Below are 23,274 nucleotides of genomic sequence, written 5' to 3'. Positions count from 1 at the left end.
GCATCTATCCATAATACTAAGATTAGAGGTTCATTTCTCATAGTGACTTAGACCAGTTCCATTCTATTCCATTCCATTCTAAGACATCAAAACATACCTTAATCCTTTCCATCTGTCTTAAATATGCAAGCATTTGATCTCAGGGGAGACTAGATGGCTATATCATGAAGCCATTATTTCTATCAAACCTAAGCTCTTTTGTAGCCTAATCTTGACCAAGGATGACCAAAATTGATTTATCAGAACTTTGATTCATAGAGAGTATGAAGGGAAATATCAGGTTGGTCTGCTTATATTATTTTGAATTCCCAGTTAGTAGAATCCACACTAATAGCATAAAAGGTAAGAAGGGTGGGACCTGTTTCCCATCAGCTTTCTGGAGTTTTAGGGTCAGAATTTAAGCAGGCAATCCATGTGACAACCTAATTCATATCTTATTTTCTTCACTTCAGTCTCCAAAAATGTGATCTCCAGCTCCCAAATATACACCTAATAAAAATTAAATATTAAAATAAGAATTTTCAAGGAGTTTTGTGAATTCCCCCCAGGTTTTTGTGTTTGAGTCACAAGCTTCTGTTTGCCTTTATTTAGCAAATAGTAGCATTGAATATTTGTTGAATGAATAAACAAATAATTGGATGAATAATCAAATCAAAGAATTATTGCTTGCCTGCTTTGCCTCTTTCTCAAAAGGAAACTGCCCTCTTGACTGAGCGCCTGCTCGCTCTTTGTCCTTTGATTCTCAAAGATGGATGCAAGAGGATCTGAGATCAGGGTGCCATTCTAGGACATGAGGACAGTGCCTCAGCAAGGCTCAATATCTCATTCAGCTTCTAGCCTCTTAATTTCTCTAGCTTTTAACACCTAAAAATCTTTGGTGTTCGGGGGAAGGTCCCATCACCTTTCCTGGTAGTAGGGGGAGAACCCCATTAAGGGTATAGGTCATTTCCCTTTACTGCAGGATGGAAATCTCTTGATTATAGACTGTAGGCATATTGAGGAGAGGGTGCTTTCTTGTTCACCATTGCACCCCCCAGGTGCTATTGTAGAACCTCCATACTAGCTGTTTAAATTCCGAAAATTTATCCATTCTCTTTAAGGAATACTTACATGTCTCATGTCCTTTTTCCCATTCTTATTTCCCATTCCCATCTTCTTCTCCCTGAATTTAGATTGGGAAAGAATTTTTCTGGCCATTTATTTATGGGTACAAATGGGTTGTTGTTGTTTGTTTGTGTTTTGGGATGCCCAAGAAGGTCAGAGAAAGCTTTCAAGGTGGGTAGGATTTATGCCGTTATTAGAACTCTGCTTTCTTCTGACCCTGATCAGGAATTTGTGTCTGAGATAGCATTCCAGGGAAGATTAAAGGGCCTTCCTAGGGTATTAATCTAACATTTTGGTTTTCTCAGACTTTAGGTATTGTATAATTTTGTATAATTTTTGTATAATTTTTAAATTGTATAATTTAAATATAATTTTTATATATTTAAATGCATAATAATTATGAAAGTAAACTTAAAAATATAGCAAGGCACACTTTAGGAACCGTATTAAAAGTTTATTCTGGAGCATTTAAAATAAATGCTTCTCTCTCTGCTTTCTGGGTTGGTATCCATGCCTTTATTGAGATTAACCAGTCCTATCATTGAGGGAATATGTTTCTTCTCTCCTAACTTTATAGGACTAATGGTTTATTTGGTTCAGTGCTACGAATGTTTGGATAGAAATAAAAACACTCAGCAGTACAGTTGAAAACCATCTTCCCTCCTATTTCATTTAACCACAATGTAGATTAATAAAAGTAATTAGATCTGGCCAGTGGCAAATATGAATTTGCAGAATGAGTTCAACCTGTATTTCCCCCTCCACCTTTAGTGGCTCTTGAGGTCAGGGCCTCCTAAATCATCATTTTTTCTAATTAATCAACATCAGCTGTCTCGGATATGTCCCTACCTATATTCAAAAGAAAATGGTAGATACGTATATACTGATGTAGAAAAGTGGTCACGATAAAACAGATGATTAAAAATGTGTAAATTACAGGGGCAACTACATGGCTTAGTCATTTAAGCATCCCAACTCTTGATCTCAGCTCAGGTCTTGATCTCAGGGTCATGAGTTTCAAGCCCTGCTGGAACTTAAAAAAAGTAAATTGCAAAACACATGTATCAGTGTGATCCCATATGTTTGTATGAGCATAAAAAAGTTGGAGGTAAACATGCTCCAAATTATGGATATTCCCCTAGAATTCTAGTAAAATTTGAAAGTGAGGTATCCAGGCACTCCTGATGAGTGTACTCCCTCCACAGCCTCAACTTGCTGTGTTGAAAAGGTGCTCCCAGAACTCAACTTGCTCCTATTAAGCCCTCAGACCTCCACCACAGGTCTGCCCAGCAGTCAGAGGTTCACTCCTCTCTCCCTTAAGACCATCAGGGCTAATCTCATAGGCTCTTCATCCCTATTTATACCAATTACCACAAGAAGTCCAGGAATCCATATTGTCACTCTCCTCCTCACTCTTCTTGTACACCCTCTTTTCTCAGTCCACGTCCAACCGTCCCAGCTCCTGAAATCTTTTCCCCATGCCCTCTTGAACTCATCATTCACTGGCAGAATCTCCTATGCCATCATACTCTTCCTAAACATTCCCTGTGCCTTGTTGTTTTAACTGACGTCTATCTCTCCCTAAGGATAGCCATCTGAAATGTTGCCTTTTTTTTTCTTTCCCATCCCAATGAGTCTGGAGGGGCAGTGAATGTTCTAACCTTCTATTGCTGCTTCCAGACTGTATTTTTCTATCTCCCTAAAACTGCCCCCTCCAACTTTGAACTAATGTCATCAGACTCAACCGCCACTACCCCTCCTGGTTGTAGTCATCTACCCCCAGGGTGTTTCCCTTAATTCTTGAAGATTTTCTGTCTTGGCTTTATGACACTTTGCAATACTATTTTTGCTGCAGTTCTTGTGAGTTTTCAGTAGATGAGGTATCCAATACACAAGCTTTTCCCGTTCCTTGATCTCTCCAATGAACTTGTCCTCTGTCCTTCACCTACTCATTCTCTGCTTCTGTGTTTATGTCAGTGGTTGAAAAGTATGGTTCCCATCAAAGAGCATCAGCATCACATCAAATCTGATAGAAATGCAGATTTTCAAGCCCCTGCCCTCACCTACAAAATTGAAACTCTGATGTTGGGATCCAACAATCTGGTTTAACAAGCCCTTCAGGTAATTCTGGTGCATGATCTTGTCTGAGAACCACTGCCATAGTTCATCATTAAAATCACTCTCCAGAATATACTCTCAGCTTCTTTGCCTTACCTTCATTTCATGGTACTCACCTGGGCGACTATAGCTTGGGTTAAGTTGTGTTCTCTCTCTTCTTTGAGCTTTTATTTGTGCAGCTAACCTTGACTGGAGAAAATCACACAACAATACTGAGTGGTCTTGGTATTAAATTCATGACCACGAGCTTCCAACGGGCCTTTAGTACTGTTTAGCAATCCTACTACAGCTTCCTTATCCCTCACTTTCCCACTCTGTAAATGATTCATACATTCTTCTCTGTTTTCTAACATCTCCTCTTCCATTTTTGCCCTTAGCTAATGACCTTATTTCCTATTTTATTAAGAAAACTGAAGCAATCAGAGGGGAGACCTTTAGCCAGCCACCTAGCCATATCAGTACCCATAGACTCTCTCCCTTTCTTTCTGTTGGTATATGTGAATGATCTGGACACCTATGTAATGTCAACCCCTGTACTTGTGGTGTATGTCCCATCCTCTCCTATTAACTCAGGGACTCTCCTTGATTGACCCTTTTTTTCCTCCTGCATTTATCAATTTTCCCCCTTTCCTAGGTCTTTCCATAAACAGATAAACATGCTACAATTCTCCTATCTTTAAAACAAGACATCCAGAAGGCACTGTGGCCTCCAAGAAGCACAGTTCCATCAGCTGTTATATTTGCATATAATAATACTCATCACTAGAGTTGTGACCATCAATTCCAGCATTCTCATTTGACATCTGTGAATTCAGCCTTCACCAAATTACTGAGAAGTCTCTCTCTCTCTCTCTCTCTCTCTCACACACACACACACATACACGCACGCACACATGCACACCCCAGAGACACTGGGGCAAGGCGTTTTATCCTTCTGCCACTGTGTGTTCATTGACATGTAACATAGTAGTGTCAGTGGATTGCAAACCTTTGATTCCTTCCAACTTTAGTTGTCTAATATATTTACAGACTAAAAACAAATTCTTGTGCTTTATGATAAGCAATCTCTAATTGAAGTAATTCCTGAAAGAGAGAGGGAAGAAGAAAAGCAGACCAAAGAGGACACAGAACTCTCCGAACTAGAAATTCAAGTGATCCAAGAATTATTATGCCTAATAATCTTAGAATTAATTATCTCTCCTTGCTCCAGATCCTAGAAGAACATCTGCCCCCGAGTATTAGAAATACTGAGAGGTAAAAATATTATATTTGTAGGTTCTTTCTGTTATTAGTCATGGAGTATGTTCCCGTCATTTGGAGGCAACTGAAGCAAGACACAAAATGCTTACTAGATCTCCTATTTTGCTGCAACTAATAAAGTTAAGTCTCAAGGATTAGGCCAGGAGCAAAGATGCCGTAGATAACTGCCACCAACCTTTTCCCCCCACTTTAGTGTCTATTCTTTAAAATGACATTAATTGGGGCACCTGGGTGGCTCAATCATTTGGGCATCCGACTTCGGCTCAGGTCATGATCTCATGGTCCGTGGGTTCAGCTAGCTCAGAGCCTGGAGCCTGTTTCAGATCCTGTGTCTCCCTCTCTCTCTGACCCTCCCCTGCTCAAGCTGTCTCTATCTCCCTCTCAAAAATAAACAAAACATTTAAAAAAATAAAAATAAAATAAAATGACATTAATAACACAAAACAAGCTATTAAACAGTGAGAAAACACCAAGTTAGAGCTTAAAGGAGAAGGATATCAAAATTCAGGATTAAGAGTGATTAGCTAATTAACTTATAATCAATTTCTTCTCTTAAAGCTTGTTTGCAGTGGTATTTTAAACAAAGTCTATAATTCCAACTTATTACCTCTTTTAACTACTCTGCCAATTAGAGCCAAGTTGAGAAAGGCTTTTTTTTTTTTGAGATACAACTCACATAGGATAAAATCCTTCCTTTTAACGTGAATAATTCAGTAGGTTTTAGTATATTCAGCAAGACAGTGCAACCATCAGCACTATCTAATTCCAGAACATTTTCATCACCCCCCCAGAAACCTGTACTCATTAGCAGTCAGTCCTCATTCCTTCCTCCCCTCAGGCCCTGACAGCCACTAATCTACTTTGTGTCTCTATGGATTTGTCTATTGACATTGACATGTAAATGGAATCATATAATATATGGCCTTTTGTATCTGGCTTTTTCACTTAGCATAATGTTTTCAAGGTTCATCACGTAGCATGTGTCAATGCTTCATTCCTTTTAATGGTTAAATAATATTCCGTGGTATGAGTATACCACATTTTGTTTATCCATTCATCAGCTTATGGACATTTGGGTTGTTTTCTGCTTTTTTGGCTATTGTGAATAACTCTGCTGTGAACATTCATGTACAAGTTTTTGTGTGCACAGAGAAAGGCTTTTGATTTAGAATTTTTACGTTTTTCAAAATAGCCAGATATCTTTTTGAATCAGCAGTACCCTCTTGATGTAGGAAAACTTTCTCTTTAATATGTTACTTTTTTTCCCCCTATAGTATCTTCTGAGCAGAATCTTTGGTGTCACTTCACCGTGACTCTGCTGTCTTTCTGGACCTTATTCTAATACTCAGCACAGCTGAGCTTACCTCCCAGGCTTGCTGTGCTATCTGTCACTCAGATTTTCCCAGCTCTGCTGCCTGGGTTACCCCACAGGCCTTCTTCACTCTGAGCCCTCGGTTGATGGAATCATCTCAGTCTTCATAGCCATGTTCATCTGAGGCTGGTGAAGGACTTTATAAGTTTGTTTATAAAATAAAGGCTAGACTTATTTTGGCACAACACACTGTATTAACTGTTTAGCAGTTTTATGTGAGTCAAAATAAGTGATTTACTTCTTCATGCAGTTCAAATTTTTCACTGTCCTGTGTAATCCACCCATTTTTCTTTAAACATCCCATAGTGCTGATTCTTTCCAGAGAGAGAGAGAATTAATATTATATACCACTATTGTCTTCACTAAAATGGGAAGGTCAGGGAATTAATTATAAGAGGATTCAGAAAGCACTATAAAATCAATCTTGAGTTTCAGATTAAGCCTTAACGAATGAATTCTACAAAAATGGAATGTGTTGGGTTTCACACACAGTTTTATTCTCCTCTGTCCTTCCCAGTATCCCCTGCCTTGAAGGTACGGGCTCTTTCAAGACTTACTTCTCAATTCTGTAGGTCCTTTCAGAATATGGTAAGGGAGCACTTTTTCTTGCTTTTTTAAAGAGGCTATTCTTTGGAAAAAAAAAAAAAAAACTTCACTTTTCAGTGTGTTAGCAGAGGCCAGCCTCTTCCATTTAACCCTGCCAGGGAACTAGTAAAATCCTGTATGGAGGAACCCACCCCAGCTGGTTCTCCTTGCGATTATCACCCTAGGTCAAGCATGTTTGTTCTGGGGGAACAAATATGCAAGTCAGGAAAGGAACCCCAGCCTAGGCACTAGATTTTGAGGTATCAAATGATGGATCTCAGTCATCCCCACAAGAGAGTATGAGTCTTTTTCATACTCTAGTTAAGCTTTCTTAACACAGTTGCCTTGAAGACCCAGGTTGAGCACATTGTCCAGTCAGAATGAACCTTTGTCTTCAGACAGGGTATGTTCGTGAATGGTCTACTGGCAAAGAAGGGATTCAGGTAACTGTTCAGGAAATGCCTACTCTTGGCTTGGGGTTATTTTGTTTGTTTGTTTGTTTGTTTGTTTGGACTTCGTATATGCTGCAGAAGGCAGGAGAAAAGATCTGGTTTATTCCAGAAGGACATTGGTAAGACCACTGCAGTTGACTTTTTCCATTATAATTGCCCACAGTTCCAACCTTGCCATGGTTCCAAACCGAATTTGTAAACTGTGTATTAATAGTTTTCTTCTTCATTCCGATTTAGTTCCTCCCAGAGATACCTCTTACCCAGAAACACCCAGTCCCATGGATTGTACTTTTTCTATGATCAAGGTAGAAGATAGAGTAGATCATATGCCATGTTTGCATTGGTATTGAAATTCCTGATACTTGATTGTTTCCCAGTAAAAAAGATGTCACTCTAAAAACCGTGGTCTTTGCAACTGTGCTCCAGTTATATACTTCTTGAAACTAAGAAGTTTCAAGACTAACACATTCTGAGATCCTTTCTAGAATCAAGCACGTATACTTCCATACAAACACAAATACTCATGAGAGTCTTTTTCCATCAATAACTCCTTGCCACAGACCAGTTCTTTACTAAGCCCTTTGAGGAGCCTGGTCTTTTATCCCTCTGATTTCTTTGGAAAGCAGTTGGATAAATAAAAACAGAGAGCTCACTTCATCAAAAGATACGGAGAAATGTTTTCTTACTTAAGACTATAGCAGAAGGACACCTGGGTGGCTCATTTGGTTAAGCATCTGACTTCGGCTTAGGTCATAATCTCACGGTTCATGGGTTTGAGCCCCGTGTTGGTCTCTGTGCTGACAGCTCAGTGCCTGGAGCCTGCTTCAGATTGTGGGTCTCCCTCTCTCTCTGCCCCTCCCTTGCTCATACTCTATCTCTCTCAAAAATAAATAAACATTTAAAAAATGTTTAAAAGGGGTGCCTGGGTGACTCAGTTGGCTAGGCATNTCTCTCTCTGCCCCTCCCTTGCTCATACTCTATCTCTCTCAAAAATAAATAAACATTTAAAAAATGTTTAAAAGGGGTGCCTGGGTGACTCCATCAGTTAAGCATCCTACTCTTGGTTTTGGCTCAGGTCATGATCTCAGGGTTTGTGAGTTGTAGCCCCACATCGGGCTCTGTGATGACAGCACAGAGCATGCCTGGGATTCTCTCTCCCTCTCTCTCTGCCCCTCCTCCACTATTGTCTCTCAAAATAAATAAACTTAAAAATTTTTTAATTTTTAATTAAAAAATATTTTTAAAAAGTTTAGCAGAGCAGGCTTTTAACCACTGTTCTGACTTTGAAACTTAAGAGACTGATGGGAAGTGAATGAAATGAAAACATTTGTTGTTCTATGCCCCAAACCAGCATTGTATTAGATATGGTAAGGAAAATAAGAGACCACTTACTTATTATCTCCATACCCTTAGCACCCGGCGAAGTGTCTGCATATAATAGGTGGCCAGAAAAATATTTGTTGAGTGACTATAAAATCGACTTTACTCTCAGGAATTTACACTCTTTGGAAAATAATTATCAGGTTATAAAATATTGAGTAGAAGCCCTTTTTACTTGAACATGATTGGGATTGATAGTTATGGTATATGTATCAGTATACCATACATTCTATGTGTATGCACTATTAAAACATAAAAAACATTTTGCCTTAACTCAAAACATTAGGTTATTCACATCTTTTGAGAGAGGGCCAAAGCCTTTTCTTTGAGTGTCATCATTGGATGTTGGAGTTCCAACAACATCTTTCATTAATAAGTCACACGCAGTACATTTATTGATTGATTTCCAGTTTCAGCTTCTTTAAAGTGAAGAAGGAACTTAGGTTAGTAGTGAAGCAATTCCAATGTAGACTCCTTGATCTTAATAATTTTTTCCTTTATCTCACCTCCACCTAATTTTACAGCAAAAAAATGTTAGTAATAGTTTGACTTCACTGAATCTATAAAACAATTCAACTTTGAGGTTTTATTTTCAATTTTAGGAATTTTAGAAACTTTTTTTTAACACATTCACATTTCATTAATTTATGGAATATGTAATTGAATTGAATAATTCCTGCAAAAATTACAACCAGTATAAACAAGTGGGTACAGGCACAATCAACCCTTAGTAAGCATACAACTCAACTACTGTGATAAGATATATGAGTGCATAACAGAAACTAAACTGTTAGCCATGAATCAGTGTGTTCCAGGCATTTTAAAGGAGAAATGGGGGCACCTGGGTGGCTCAGTAGGTTAAGTGTCCAACCTCAGGCCATGATCTCATGGTTCTTGGGTTTGAGCCCCACATCAGGCTCTGTGCTGACAGTCAGAGCCTGGATCCTGCTTGGGATTCTGTGTCTCCATCTGTCTGCCCCTCCCCCACTCCTGCTCTGTTTCTCTTTCTCAAAAATAAACATTAAAAATAATAAGGAGAAATGGAGATCATTGGCTAACCCAGAAAATAGGTTAAGTGGAGGTCATTTAAGGGTAACAATAATTTAAGGTGTAGTTATTTGGGAAAGTGTTAAATCATAAGTCTAAGACCTAGCACCATTCATAACAGACTTTTTTTGATGTTTTAATTTGGAGGTAAATAATGAAGAAGGAAAGATTATTCTAGGCAAGAGTATAAGAGTATAGAGAAAAAATCAGGGAACACTAGAGAGCTCAGAGTTAACGTGTCAGCCTAGTGATAGGAAACTGGAGGAAAAGGAAGGGCTCAAGTTAAAACATTAGGCTAGTGATTTAAATTGTAATCTTCTGTCAGCCATACTATATATTGAAAGCTTTCTTGTATGATTTTGTGTGAGTGGACGATTCCACAGCTTAAAAGAAAAAAGTATGAGTGGCTCCCGGGTGGCTCAATCAGTTCAGCATCCGACTTTGGCTCAGGTCATGATCTCACAGTTCGTGAGTTAAAGCCCTGCGTCAAGCTCTGTGCTGACAATTCAGAGCCTGGAGCCTGCTTCAGATTCTGTGTCTCCCTCTCTCTCTGCCCCTCCCCTATTTGTGCTCTCTCTGTCTCAAAAATAAACAAACATTAAAAAAAAATTTTTTATAAGAAAAAATTTGAAAACCACAGGTTTAGACTTTTAAGCCCAATGTACACATTATAAAGTGTAGTCAGAATGTCTTGAAAGGAAATCAAGAAAAAAGATAAGTTGTGGAAAACAGTAGAAATCAAAAGAATTTAATTCCCACTAAATTAAACAAAGGTTCAGAAAGTTGTAAGCAATTTTGTTTTGGGGCTTTATTTGGTGATAATTGGTTTATATTTTCTAGAAATAGAAAATAAATATTGATTGAATAATGTGAAAATAAAATTGAAGAGGATATTTGAAGATTTATTTGTAAATGACTAAGTGAGGCACATATTTAGTATATAATAAAATAGAATATTTTAAAAATCTGCGATGACTTCTTTAAAGGTCCTTGAAAAAGTTTCACAAATTCAAGACATTATTTCATTGCCATTTGATCATTTTTTGTACCTTTATTGGAGGCAGGTTTCACTTGCTTACATGTATCTAAGCTGTTTTCTTATGGCATCAAATTGGTCTACTTTAAAAAAAAATTTTTTTTAATGCTTATTTATGAGAGAGAGAGAGAGAAGGAATGTGAATAGAGGAGGGGCAGAGAGAGAAGGAGACACAGAAACCAGAGCAGCTTCCAGGCCCCAAGCTGTTAGCACAAAGCCCCATGTGGGGCTTGAACCCATGAACTGCAAGATCATGACCTGAGACAAAGTCAGACGCTTAACAGACTGAGCCACTTATGTACCCTCCACTTTTCTTTAATGTTTACTTCTTTATTGGGGAGGGAGGAGAGAAAGAATGAATCCCAAGCAGGCTCCTCGATTTCAGCACAAAGCCCAGCAGAGGGCTCAAGTCATGAACCCCTGAGATCATGACCTGAGGCAAAATCAAGAGTCAGCTGCTTAACCAGCGGAGCCACCCAGGCGCCCCTCAGTTGTTCCACTTTCTTAACCAGTACTTTGACAATAAATTTTTACATGTGCCCAGATCCAGAATCACTTCCAAAAAAGTGTATTAGATAACTAAGAAAGTCTTCTGCACACAAGCCAGGAAAAAAGGATTTGATTTTAAAATATAAGACCCACAGATCTTTCCGTATTAGCACTTGAAGATGGAAGCTTGTTTTTCTCCATATTTTAACTGGATGTATCTAGAGGGTGTGGAATATTTGCTTCCCTTCAAATAAGAATTAAAAAACTATTCTTAAAATTATAGATTCAAATTTGAAGTGCAGCTTGTCATGTTTTCAAAAAATGCTAAATAAGTAGCAAAATCAAAAAAGCTTTACATGTTCTTTTTCTAATAGTTTGAAGAGAAACTGATTTACATGGATTGACACCTCATATACTCTGAGTTTAAGAAGTTAGCATTATCTGAGAGGTTGCTATTTTTAGGTCCAGCTGTAATGTTTCTAACTTTGGTGCTAGAGTAGTGGGTGCTTGCTTCCTTTCCCAGAAGGCTCTGTATTCTCAACATGTGCAGGTCAGTTTGACATAAAGCTGTCTACAAGGAGCAACAAGCCCACTGCAGGCGTGTTTCTAACTTGAAAATTATGAGCAGGTACTGGGTGCCACTGGCTGTATTTGGGAACCAGCTGCATGTCAGTACAAGCATGGATTGTGGTCCCTGGAGACTGGGAGAGCACAATGCTTGAACTTAATTTCTTGTGGAGATAAGAAGAAAATACCTTTCTACCTGACGAGATTGACAACTTATTAAATCTGACTATCGTCAAAGTGTGCTGGACAGTTGCTAAGTAAACATCCACTTTTCAAAGATGATGATCAAGGAAACATCTCTACGAAGGGACCCGGATTTAAGGGGAGAGTTAGCTTTCCTGGCAAGGGGCTGTGATTTTGTTCTCCCGTCACGGTTTAAGAAGCGGCTGAAGTCATTTCAGCAGACACAGGTTTGGAACTTGGGTGTTTCTTTTAAAATATTTTTATTACTAATAAAACCACCCAGTGAACTAACTTACAAATAATTTTACAGCTCACTTGATATTAGATCAAGGAATTAATCTGTGTCCTCTATTCAGCTATTTACAGAAAGCTATTTGTAGAGAGATTCCAACAGGTTTAAAAATAGACCTTCTGGACCTGAAGTACAGTACTCACATTTTTCTCTTGTAGAGAGGGAATCCAGTTTTAGAGACAATAAATACACCTTAACAAATATTTTACAGTTTATAAATTTTAATAGAAATCTCTTTGAGAAACTAGAATTTCTGTGTTAAAAAGCCTTGTTTGCACTTTGGATCAGTAGACTAGGTTTGTATTGACATACCTACATCTGTGATGAATTGTTTTAAAAGTATCAATCTTGGTCATCTTTTTTTTGAAGGAAGAGCTAGTTATATATATATATATATAGGCAGTTGTGTAGGTGTGATATAATGTATGTGCGTAACAAAGGATGGCAATTAATTTCCTGGTTGTGGGAGAATGTCCTCCCTCAGCACGCTGTGATATTGAGTCATTTCTGCCTGTGATAACTTTGTGGAGTCCATGCTTCCTTGTTTAGACCCATGGGGCCAGTGTTTTACCAAACGACTTACCTCAACTTGAATACAATACAAATCAAGGGTCATACAAATGATGGTTACCCAGAATCCAGCAAGAAACCATAGTTTTACAGTTATTCTGATACAGAGTACTTTCAAATTGACTGAACCGTATGAAGTTGCTTTAAAAAAAAAAAAAGGCCAAAAATGGTCAAATATTGGAAATGCTACAATGACATAATAGTATAAGGATATCTGAATGATACTATGTTTGTAGGCTGAAACTGAAATGTAGAATTGAGATATTTTACCCAGCTAGTTCTGTATTAATGCTGTTTCTAGATTTGAATGATAGAATTTAATTCAAAAATGAGCAGATGCTAAACTTGCCAGTAAATCTGACAAATTTTACATTACTTTTATTCTATAATATTTATAAAGGGTCAGTTTTATGAAACTACTTTAAACTATGTGTCTTCTATTGAACTCAATGGAAAGGAAATTGGTAACACATAAAAGTACAAGATAAATGCATTCTTTTTCTTTTCCCTTTTAAATATTAATATCAGTTTTATTAAACATGGGATAAACCAATGAATTGATAAATACTTGCCTACCAGTGAACTGCTTCATGTTAAGAAGTACAGTAAGGAGAAGAAAGTAGCTTATATAATTGATTATTTCCCCTTTAAATAAAACCCTTGACAGGTAGCCATGGTTTATTCTCAATTGCTATTTATTTCTGTCAAAGTAAAAGTGTAGGGTTAATATAGAAGATCTCATTCTAAACCTTCTCCACTAGCGTGTGCTCACAACACTATTGGGTTTCATCCGCACTGGCAGCAGTGGTTTTAATCCTAGGGTTATAACTGCCCAGGATGTCACACCATGGGAAACATTTTGGGGGGGGAAAAAAAAAGAATTTTCATGATTGTATACTTGTAGTCTCACAAACCTCTTTCAGCATAGAATAATAGAGAATGACACTAATATAAATGACCTATTTATACATAAACGTAAAACCCCCTGAAGAATTATATGCCTTCTTGTAGAAGTTTAGGAACAGTTTCTACTATTATTGCCTCCTGAGACTGTGTAATAATATTTATAGATTTGGCATCAAAGCAGAGAGAAATGTTTACTTAGAATAGATTATCAATTTGTTAAATCAGAAGTGGCTTATAAACTTTAAATTGTTTGACAAATGTAAATTATTGTTTTTTTATTATTGATTCTGAAGGTCCATGCCAAATTACGTTTAAACTTTTGAGAATCTCATGCTTTGGCCTTGTGCCTCATTTTCTTAAATAATAACGTACCTGTGCCTAGTACTGTTCTCAGCCTTTTACCTATGTTACTTCCTGTAATTTCCTGTAGCCTTCACAACAACCTTCCAAGAAGTAGCGGTTATAACCTGCTTTATTACTAAAATTCTAAAAGGTAAAATAACTTTCCTGAGGTCACAGAGCTAGTAAGCTATCACTGTTTTCAGTTAAGCTTTTCATATTTCATTAGCCTCACTTCTCTCTGTGCCATTTTTTCCTTGTCTGTTGCTTTATAGAGGTGACATTCTGATACTACAGCAAATTCTTGTTGTGACCAACTAGCCTTTATATTCCCAGTAGTGTTAATATAGGAGCAGACTCCATTCTATGTATTAGTGTCATATATTAACCTGAGAAATGGACCATATATGAAAAAAGCAGATTAAATCATATTCATCACATATTTGTGTGAATAAAGCTTATCTTCCTCTAAAACTCTTGCTTTTCAAGGGCAGCCAAGATTTTTTTTTTCTAGGAGAGAGAGAGACAGCATGAGCAGGGAAGGGTCAGAGAGAGAGGGAGACACAGACTCTGAAACAGGCTCCAGGCTCTGAGCTGGCAGTCTGCACAGAGCCCGACGCGGGGCTCGAACCCACGGACCGCGAGATCGTGACCTAAGCGAAAGTCGGACGCTTAACCAACTAAGCCACCCAGGCGCCCCAAAGGGCAGCCAAGATTTTTATCCTGAATGTAAAGATCATGTTATGAGCCCATATGTCAAAAGGAAATATGATATTCAGATCTACTATTTAGATAAATCATTGTTCAAATTTTAGGAATGGCTTTAGCATAATTTAAAGAAAATGAATATTTGAGTAATATTTTGTGTTCATGGTAGTCAACTGTGATGGTAGTCAGAATAGTCTTTCATACTTCATGCAGTATATAACACAATGCCATGCTCATGAACCTTGATAGTAATTTGGTCAAAATTAAAAGAAGAAATTAAAACTCTGAAAATCTCCATGGAATCTTTTTGGCTTTTTCGGTTAGGAAGTTCAGAACTAAATTTACTTACTGGTAAAGTAAATCTTCACTGGTAAAGTAGACGTCTACCTGAATGTTAGTGTACCTCCCCTCCCCTAAATCATAGATAATCTTCTGATTGCCTTCCCCCCACCCTGCTTTTATACTCTCCTTTCTCATGTCTCTTTATGGCATACCACATCAAATCTTTTTTGGGAAAAGGAATAATATGAACTATAGGTGAGTTAATAAGCTATGAGTGGGGTTTGGCTGTGATGAAATTAATGACCATGATCCTTGCCTCTTAAAGGGTACCAAAAATGAGAGTGATGTGTATCATGGGAAAAAAAAATGTCATGTCCTCAGGGGCAAGTAAATCAACCTGGTAGAAGATATCCCCAAACTAAAATGCTTTAATTTTCTTCACAAGACTTTTGTCTGCATCAGTAACTGGCAGTGATTTTACCTAGACAAAGTCAAAGTAGAGAGAAGAAGGTAAAACGGACACCCCCTACCAATACATTTATGTATTTTGAAAGAACTTATTCTATCTGCCTGTTGAAGGAAACGTAGAAATATGCAGAAAGGTGAATAATAGTCTTCAAAAAGAATTTATTACTCCTTTTCCAGCAGACTGAGAATATACCTTGCAATTCTTAATATTCAGCTAACACCACTCTTGAATATCTGGCACATAATTGATGGGAAATATACTGTAGGATTTTTAAAGCATAAATCTGTATAAACTCAGGTATTGACAGATAATGAATGTATTTGTATAGTATGGATAAGCATTCCCTAGAAGCATGCTTATCACCCTCTAGAGTAGAGTGAGCTCTTATTGTCTTTAATTGTGACTGCTTTTATTTATACCCAACTTCTTGTTACTGGTGAGGACTTTGAAGAAATATATGCTGTTTAGAATTTCTGTGTTTCATAATCACATTCTCCTTCCAGATTCAAAATAAACCAGAAAAGAAACCTGGAACACCACTACCACCTGCAGCCACCTTTCCAAGTAGTCCCAGACCTCTCTCCCCTGTTCCTCATGTGAATAATGTTGTGAATGCACCATTGTCCATAAACATTCCACAGTTCTACTTTCCTGAAGGACTCCCAGATGCCTGCAGTAACCATGAACAGACTCTAAGCAAAATTGAAACTGCTTTCATGGATATTGAAGATCAGAAAGCAGACATCTATGAAATGGGAAAAATTGCAAAGGTAATGTAACTACTAAATAATGTATAATCTCTCTTTCTCTAGCAATCCCAATCTCCCTCTCTTCACTGCCTCTTTGCTCTCAGGTTTTAAGCATGGCGAGGTTTTTTTCCCAAGTTGAAAAAATATATTTGATCCTGATATATCATCCGCGGTCCTATTTCATGTAACTCATAAGTTTGAAGAAACCTTAGTGGTCTTCCAGTCCATCTTCCCATTTAAGATAGGAATTCCATCCATGACATCATTAACACATAAATTTATTCTCTGTTTGAATGCTTTCAGTGACCAGAAGCTCACTGTCTTGCCAAACAACCAGTTCCTTTATTAAATATCCTTACTTGTTAGAAAATTTTCCCTCGTATTAAATATGAATGTCTTTTTTTGTTCGTACCCATTAATCATAACTCTGCCCTGAGCCAGGCAAGGAATGATTGGGCCAGCTCAACACTAATTCTACTCAGAAGTAAATGGATTTGCCACTAGGAACCAAGTCTTTAATATTTTCCAATATACCCAACTGCTTCTAATTTAAGATCTTAGCCTCTCATGCTAGGACTACTGAACATCCTCAGTAACTGGATGCTACATCTCCAGTCTCCTAGAACAATTAATACTGAGCAGAGCATCAAATTATATTTGATCATGCCATTCCCCAGCTCAGCAGCATTCAGGGATTCCTCCCATCTATAGCAGTACTTTGTTTTGTTTGGGTTTTATTTTTATCATGCATGTAAATTGAAGAGTCAGATCATATCTCAGGATTTAGCAGTGGTTTCAGGCTGTGCTGCAAGAGGCAGAAGGATTTAGACCAAGGATTGCATGTGGGCAAGTAAGAGACCAAGTAGAAGCTCCCAAGACCGCATGCACACTTTCACAGTTCTCTTGCTTTCAGGAATAATATTTTAAAGTTTGGAAACTACTGATCTTGAAGATAAAACCCAAACTACTGTTGCCTGCAGAAGCCTGACCTACTTGTCCTCCTGCAGGCATGCCTCTGCATTTGGGCTCTCATTCTTTTCCCTTCCTAAATGGGCTTCCACTCCTGCCAGCCCCCACATCACCCATCCTTTAAAACCTTCCATCATGTCTTTGAAGAAGTCCCCAAGCCCCTACTCCACTCATGCCCTGTCCTTTGCTCTACCTGCTTTCAGAACATTTGTTACTACTATTAAATAATTTGTAAATAGAGTGATTTTAGGGAAAGTGAAAAGGAATTCTTTCTTTTATTCCCTCTTTCTTCACACTCCCTCCCCCCATCTTAGAAACTGCTTGTTGATCCCTCAGATGTTTCTAATGAAAAGTAAACTGTTTTTGCAAAAGTAAGAGCTCACCTATTTCTACTTGTTTTAGACAGGAGGAAACTGAAGTCCCATGAGCATTTACCTGAAGTCACACAACTAGCACATGTCAGAGACAAGTCCTCCAGCTCCTGGCATTGTGCTGTTTATACCATGTGGTATCTTCCCTGAACATATGCTGACATACCGTTGGCTAACTTCCAATCAGTAGCCACCCAGATAAACCACAGGTTCTTTCAGGGCATTGGTGTTTTCTTACCCAAAGCTTTAAGAGATGGCAGCTGTGTGAGCCAAGAAGGTAAATTATCTGAATGGACTGGAACTATGAATCTAAATCCAAAAGACAGAATTTAGCAAGGCTGAACGAAATCTGCATTTAGAGATAACATGTTAACTGCATAAATGCCAAACAGGGTTATTTCTAACATGGCGACTGTGAGAGAAAAACAGGCAGTTTCGTGGACTGCTTCAGGCAGGCAGACAAGGAGAAAGTGTCCAGATTAAGGGATATAATAGTTCCCTGGTCCTGGGCTGGGCTCACCACATCTGGAGAGCCAATCCACATGGCATTTAATGCCTCACTGACCGAGACCTACAGCCTGTTCTGTTTGGAAAACAAGTCCTAGAGGTCAGCCTTCCTCTGAATATTCCTAACCCCTGACTAAGGATCCTCTTCTCCTCTGCTTTTCTGTTGCCTTGTCTCCCCACTCCTGCTCTGGTCCTCCTACCCCTGTATTGTGGTAGCCCTTGCCCTGCTCCATGGTCCAGTGGGAAGAGAGCAGAAAACCTAAGGACTCCACAGATGGTCAAGGGAGGTATAGGAAAGAATGTAGTCTAGTCAGGGTAGGGGGTCTGTGCATGCTGGGGAGTCAGAGGAAGGACTTTGCTCTTTCCAGGTAATGAGGATCAATCTGTATGTGACATTAAGAAAAACCACCAGTGTTGAAGCTGACAACATAGAGAAATTTAAAAAGAAAATTGTGTTTAGCCATAGTAGTAGTAACTTAGATAACAATTTACTGCTTACATCAAATCTTCATGGGGTACAATGGCCAGTATACGTATACTGTCTGATTAACTTGCCTGAATCATACTTGATGATAGCCCTCCATTCCCTTCATGAGTACCAGGCATTTGTATTCATTGCCCTTAGACTTTAATTGTCAGCTCAGGCAGCAACATAAACTGCCCATACCTCCAAAAAGTTAAAACTAACATTGCATATAAAAATGAAAATGGGTACATAGTGACCTCAGTAGGTATCACAAGTGTATTGGTTTGTGTTGTTTTGTTTTGCCTTACTCAATGAGTTCATTTTATTGGATTTTGCCTCTTCATTTTTTAAATCGTTTATTTTTTTTTATCTTTTTGTTGTTGAGGTATAGCTGCCACATAGTGTTAGATATTAGTTTCAGGTGTACTACATAGTGACTTGACAAGTGTATACATTCTGCTATGCTCACCACAAGTGAGCTAAAAACCGTTTATTTAAAAAGTTTAATTAATCATTTCTTGCATTTAGCTAATCTCCATTTAATCCAGCTTTTACTTGGCTATGGCCATCTATTAACATTCACTGAGCAATCCTGTTTTCAGTTAGTTTTTACTATGCAGATTGGTCTTCTCTGCTGCTGGGCAGTGGACTCCACCTGCAGCACCTGTGCTCCGTGTGCTTGGATTCTCATGACAAGCTGGTTGTAGGTAAAGGAGAAGAAAGATGGCCTTTAATGGACAGTGAAGCAAGAGGAGGTTGGAGCAATGAATGAACACTTCTCTGAATTCTTGTAGTCTATAAAGCTCTTTGGAAGGCCAGCTTGAGTTTGCAGTCTACTCTCAGTGCCACTTAAGTGTAGCTATAGGGACTGGGGTCTTTTTTTTTTTTTTTTTTTGAAATGCAAAGAAAACGCTATGTTTATGAAATCTCCATCTGTTAGTGAAGTGTAGCTCATTCATCTTTGACCTCAAACAGCCCTAGAGAGATTAATCTCCATTTCTGATTAAATTCTCAGTGTGTAGTTTGTGCTTTTTTCCACAGCTCTAAGTGATGACGGAGAAGAAATAAATCTAGAGAATGAAGCTAAGAGAAAAGCAGTGTAGGAACATATACTGAGGAACAGTAAGAAAAGTGCTTCTCAGGGACTGGGCCAGAAGACTCACCATGGAGTTTTGGCCTCTAGCAGGAGGTGTAGGAAGAAGAGTGAGGCTCTCTTCTGAACCATACAGAGACCGTCAGCTCCTCTCTTCTGGCTGAGGGAGCATTGCCGTGACCTGTCGTGCCTGTGTCTTATAAGGCAACTTCTCTGTACCATTATTTCTTCATCTACAGTATAGGCTGAAAATACCTGCCCTCTTCTACATGGGGATCATGTGACGATTAAATGAAATAACATTTTACAATGTTAAAGGACATTGCACATACTAGATAATCATCTACTCTGTGACTCATTAGACAACCTTGCTTTCAGTTCTTTATGTTGCTGGGCCATTCTTTGATCAAATTATAGGTGTTCAGTTTTCCTTGCTCCAGCAACTACCATATACTGACTCTTGCTACCTCCTCTAAATCTGAGTTCCCTGACCCCATTTTCTGTATCTCTCTCCCCTTGTCATCCATCCTTTCCCTTTGTAAAAAGTCTTGACACTGACTTGTTCTCTCCTCTGTTATTAAAGTCTCTATTCTGTTGCTCTCAGATTAATATCATTTACTTTTTTGGGTTTCTTATTGATCTCCTGACTCCCTTAATCTTAATTCTTTGATTTTGAGCAGGTACACCCAGCCATACATTTTTTTTAAGTAGCCAGAGTGTAACATCTATATTGCATTTTTTTTCCTTCGTCATTTTCTTCAAGGGCTAATACTCTTATGCTGCCTAATACATGACCCCTTAGGGCACCCCATTATGAGAAAAGTAGGCCAGCCCTTATCAGTCTATTTTAAAACACACCCATTCTATACTTTATCTCTTAGGATTTTGCCTTTGACATAAATTTATGTGTCAGTCTCTCTGTCACTTACTATTCCTCAGGAGTTGACATGTATGCATTTTAACAGGAGTCTTCTAGAGAAAAGAGTATAATCCAAGGGAAAGAAAGTTAAGAAAGCTGTTTAACAGCAGAAGTAGCCCCACAGGATATGATCAGCACAAAGCTCCAGGTAGTGTTTCAGCTAAGAATGGTAACCATTTCCTGAAGTTGAGCTAGAAGATTCCTGAGCCCTTCCAATTCTAAAAAATCCATGAGTGACTATAATGGTGGGAGTTTCAAGCACTTTGGCAAAAGCCACTTCCAATCCCTCCCTCTACGTACTTTCTCCGTTTTGGGCTCTGCACTCCTACCTCTACAATACAGACTTTTCTTTCAAGCTTTCCTAACAGTTGCCAGTAGCCTGTCACATCTAAGAACATTTTCTTGGCAAACTAACATTCTGCATGAAAGGGAGAATTGGGATTGGAAAGTGGATTTGACAGTTTACCACCCAAAGTATATTAATTGTGAGCTTTGTACTTTGGCAGTCATAATTTACACAATAAACAAAATCCATTTGGTTGCTAAGCAACACCTTTCCCTCATTCTTGACCTCAGTGGAGGTATTTGACCTTTGGACTTAAGAAATCTTAAGGTCTACCCTGTTTGCAGAACATACTTGCTTTAGTGGCCCTAGCAGGAGCAGCCTCTTAATTCTGCCCTGTACTTCCCTCCCATGGCTTGAATCTCACCTTCCATATCCTCATCTCTGACATGAATCCAGAAGCCGTGGGTGTTCTCTCAACATTAACTCAGAGTCACTATCCCAGATGAAGTACTCTTCAGGCTTCTGTGGGGTCCCTCACACAGGGAACAGCTTCACTAGAATCCGGTATGGATTCACATCTAGTGAATCTTCAGAGGAAAAGCTTCCCTTTTTAGAATGATGAAGGCTCAACAGATCCTGTGTCTTATATGAATAATAAGACTATCCTTAATTACAAGAGATGACTATTTGAAGGGTTCCAATTTGGGAATGTTTTATGTGTATATACGAAATTAAAACATTCAGAGACTATTTCTTTGCTATTATTTATATATTATTATTACTTGAAAGAATTTTCCCTCTAGGAAAAAAGGTAAATTTGGTAAGAAGTCTTTCTTGTAAAAATATAATTAATTGAAAGAAACATCTTTTTATTGAAGAAAAAGAATCAACACCTTTTAGAGTACTGTAGTTTCATATTCATTCCCAGTACCTCCTAAGGCTTTTATTATATGTAGTCATTTCTGGTTGCTTCTAATATATAAATAAATGATAGCATTTTAATTTTATCTTTAATCTTTTACCTGCACTGTAACCATTTAAAATAGATGGCTATCTGCTTCGGATTCTATACCTCTCCCTCTCTCTCTTTCTCTCCCTCTTTCTCTCTCTCTCTCCCTCTCTGCCTCCTTTACTCATGCTCTGTCTCTTTCTCTCAAAAATAAATAAAATCTAAAAAAAAAATTGGGAGTTGTGTGACTCAATTGGTTGAGCATTTGACTTTGGCTCAGGTCATGGTTCATGAGCTTGAGCACCGTGTCAGGCTCTGTGCTCACAGCTCAGAGCCTGGAGCCTGCTTCCAATTCTGTGTCTCCCTCTCTCTCTGCCCTCACCCCCTAATTCTGTCTCTCTCTCTCAAAAATAAGTAAACATTAAAAAAATTTTTTTCATAGATGACTATTTTCTTTAGCCATCTAGACTTTCTAGTTCTTCCGGACCCTGGGGCTTAATAACATAGTAGGCAAAGGAGAGAGAGGGAGATGGGTGGGAGAGTATATTCATACTCAGGTGACCAAGTATTAAATGTGGCTGTATGTTTCTGCAGTAGGAAGGACATATACAACCATGACATTCTGTCATTTTTCTTTTTAGAAGGTAGAAAATATATGATGTGAGAGTGGTAGGAAGGCAGACTGGTTACTTTAACTATTGGGAAAGGGAAAGACATAGCACTGTAGATGACCTTGGAGAAAAGGTCAGATGGATTTCCATTTCCTTCATTAAACATGGAGTCCTCTTGTTTCCCCTCTGTCTCTCTCTGAATAGCTGGTATATTTGCCTCCGCCCCAGTTTTTTCTCCCCCAAGGACCTGTGACACGAAGGGTAAAAGCCACGAAGTCCTATTGTTTGGCTGTATCATCTTTTCAATATTCCTTAGCTTATACTGTATTTGTGTTTTATTTGCAGCTCTGTGGATGTCCTCTGTATTGGAAAGCCCCCATGTTCCGGGCTGCAGGGGGAGAAAGGACAGGATTTGTGTCCGCACAGTCATTCATTGCCATGTGGAGAAAGTAAGTATGTGAGCAGTCACTCCAGGGCTAGGCAAAGAATTGTCTGGTTCTCACAAGATGCTTTAGAAAGGTCACTTATTTTACATATTCACTGATTTTCTTTTACTCTTTATTTCAACAAGTAAAATTCAGTGATTGACACCTATTTACAACCACACAAATTTTTTCCATAGTCTCTATCTTACATGTCTCTAATCAGTAAAAGATCTCCAAAGATACCTTTTTAGTAGCACTTTGATAGTTTCTTAATTTTACTTGTAAATTTGGGCCTGAGAATTTGACTCTTGTAGCAGTGACATAAAAGTAGACTCTCTTTGGTACAGCCCCTCTGGAAAACAGTGTGGAGGTTCCTCAGGAAACTAACAATAGAACTCCCCTATGATCCAGCAATAGCACTGCTAGGAATTTACCCAAGGGATACAGAAATGCTGATGCATAGGAGCATATGTACCCCATTATTCACACTCTCCACAGTAGCTAAAACATGGAAAGAGCCTAAGTGTCCATCAAGGGACAAATGGATCAAGAAGATGTGATTTATCTATACCATGGAATACTACATGGCAATGAGAAACAATGAAATCTGGCCATGTGTAGCAACATGGGTGGACCTTGAGGGTGTTATGCTGAGTGAAATAAGTCAGGCAGAGAAGGACAAATATCATATGTTTGCACGTATAGGAGGATTAGGAGGAACTTAACAGAGGACCAAGGGGGAGAAGAAGGGGGGAAATGGTGGGGGAAAG

General features: G+C 38.5%; 1 protein-coding gene across 1 annotated transcript in view; it reads left to right on the top strand.

Annotated features, from left to right (window-relative positions):
• The window catches only part of PPP2R3A (protein phosphatase 2 regulatory subunit B''alpha), a 206,676-nt gene that overhangs the window by 71,096 nt on the left and 112,306 nt on the right, over window positions 1-23,274 (top strand). The window contains exons 3-4 of the mRNA XM_039256475.1: window positions 15,663-15,929; window positions 22,425-22,528. Coding sequence (XP_039112406.1) covers window positions 15,663-15,929; window positions 22,425-22,528 — 371 coding nt within the window. The remainder of the gene's footprint in view (window positions 1-15,662; window positions 15,930-22,424; window positions 22,529-23,274) is intronic.

This window comes from Hyaena hyaena, unplaced genomic scaffold (assembly GCF_003009895.1).
Source record: "Hyaena hyaena isolate Hyena2069 unplaced genomic scaffold, ASM300989v1 scaffold_575, whole genome shotgun sequence".
Lineage (NCBI taxonomy): Eukaryota > Metazoa > Chordata > Mammalia > Carnivora > Hyaenidae > Hyaena > Hyaena hyaena.
The sequence above is the reverse complement of the archived record's forward strand: the minus strand, read 5'-3'. Positions and strand labels throughout refer to the sequence as shown.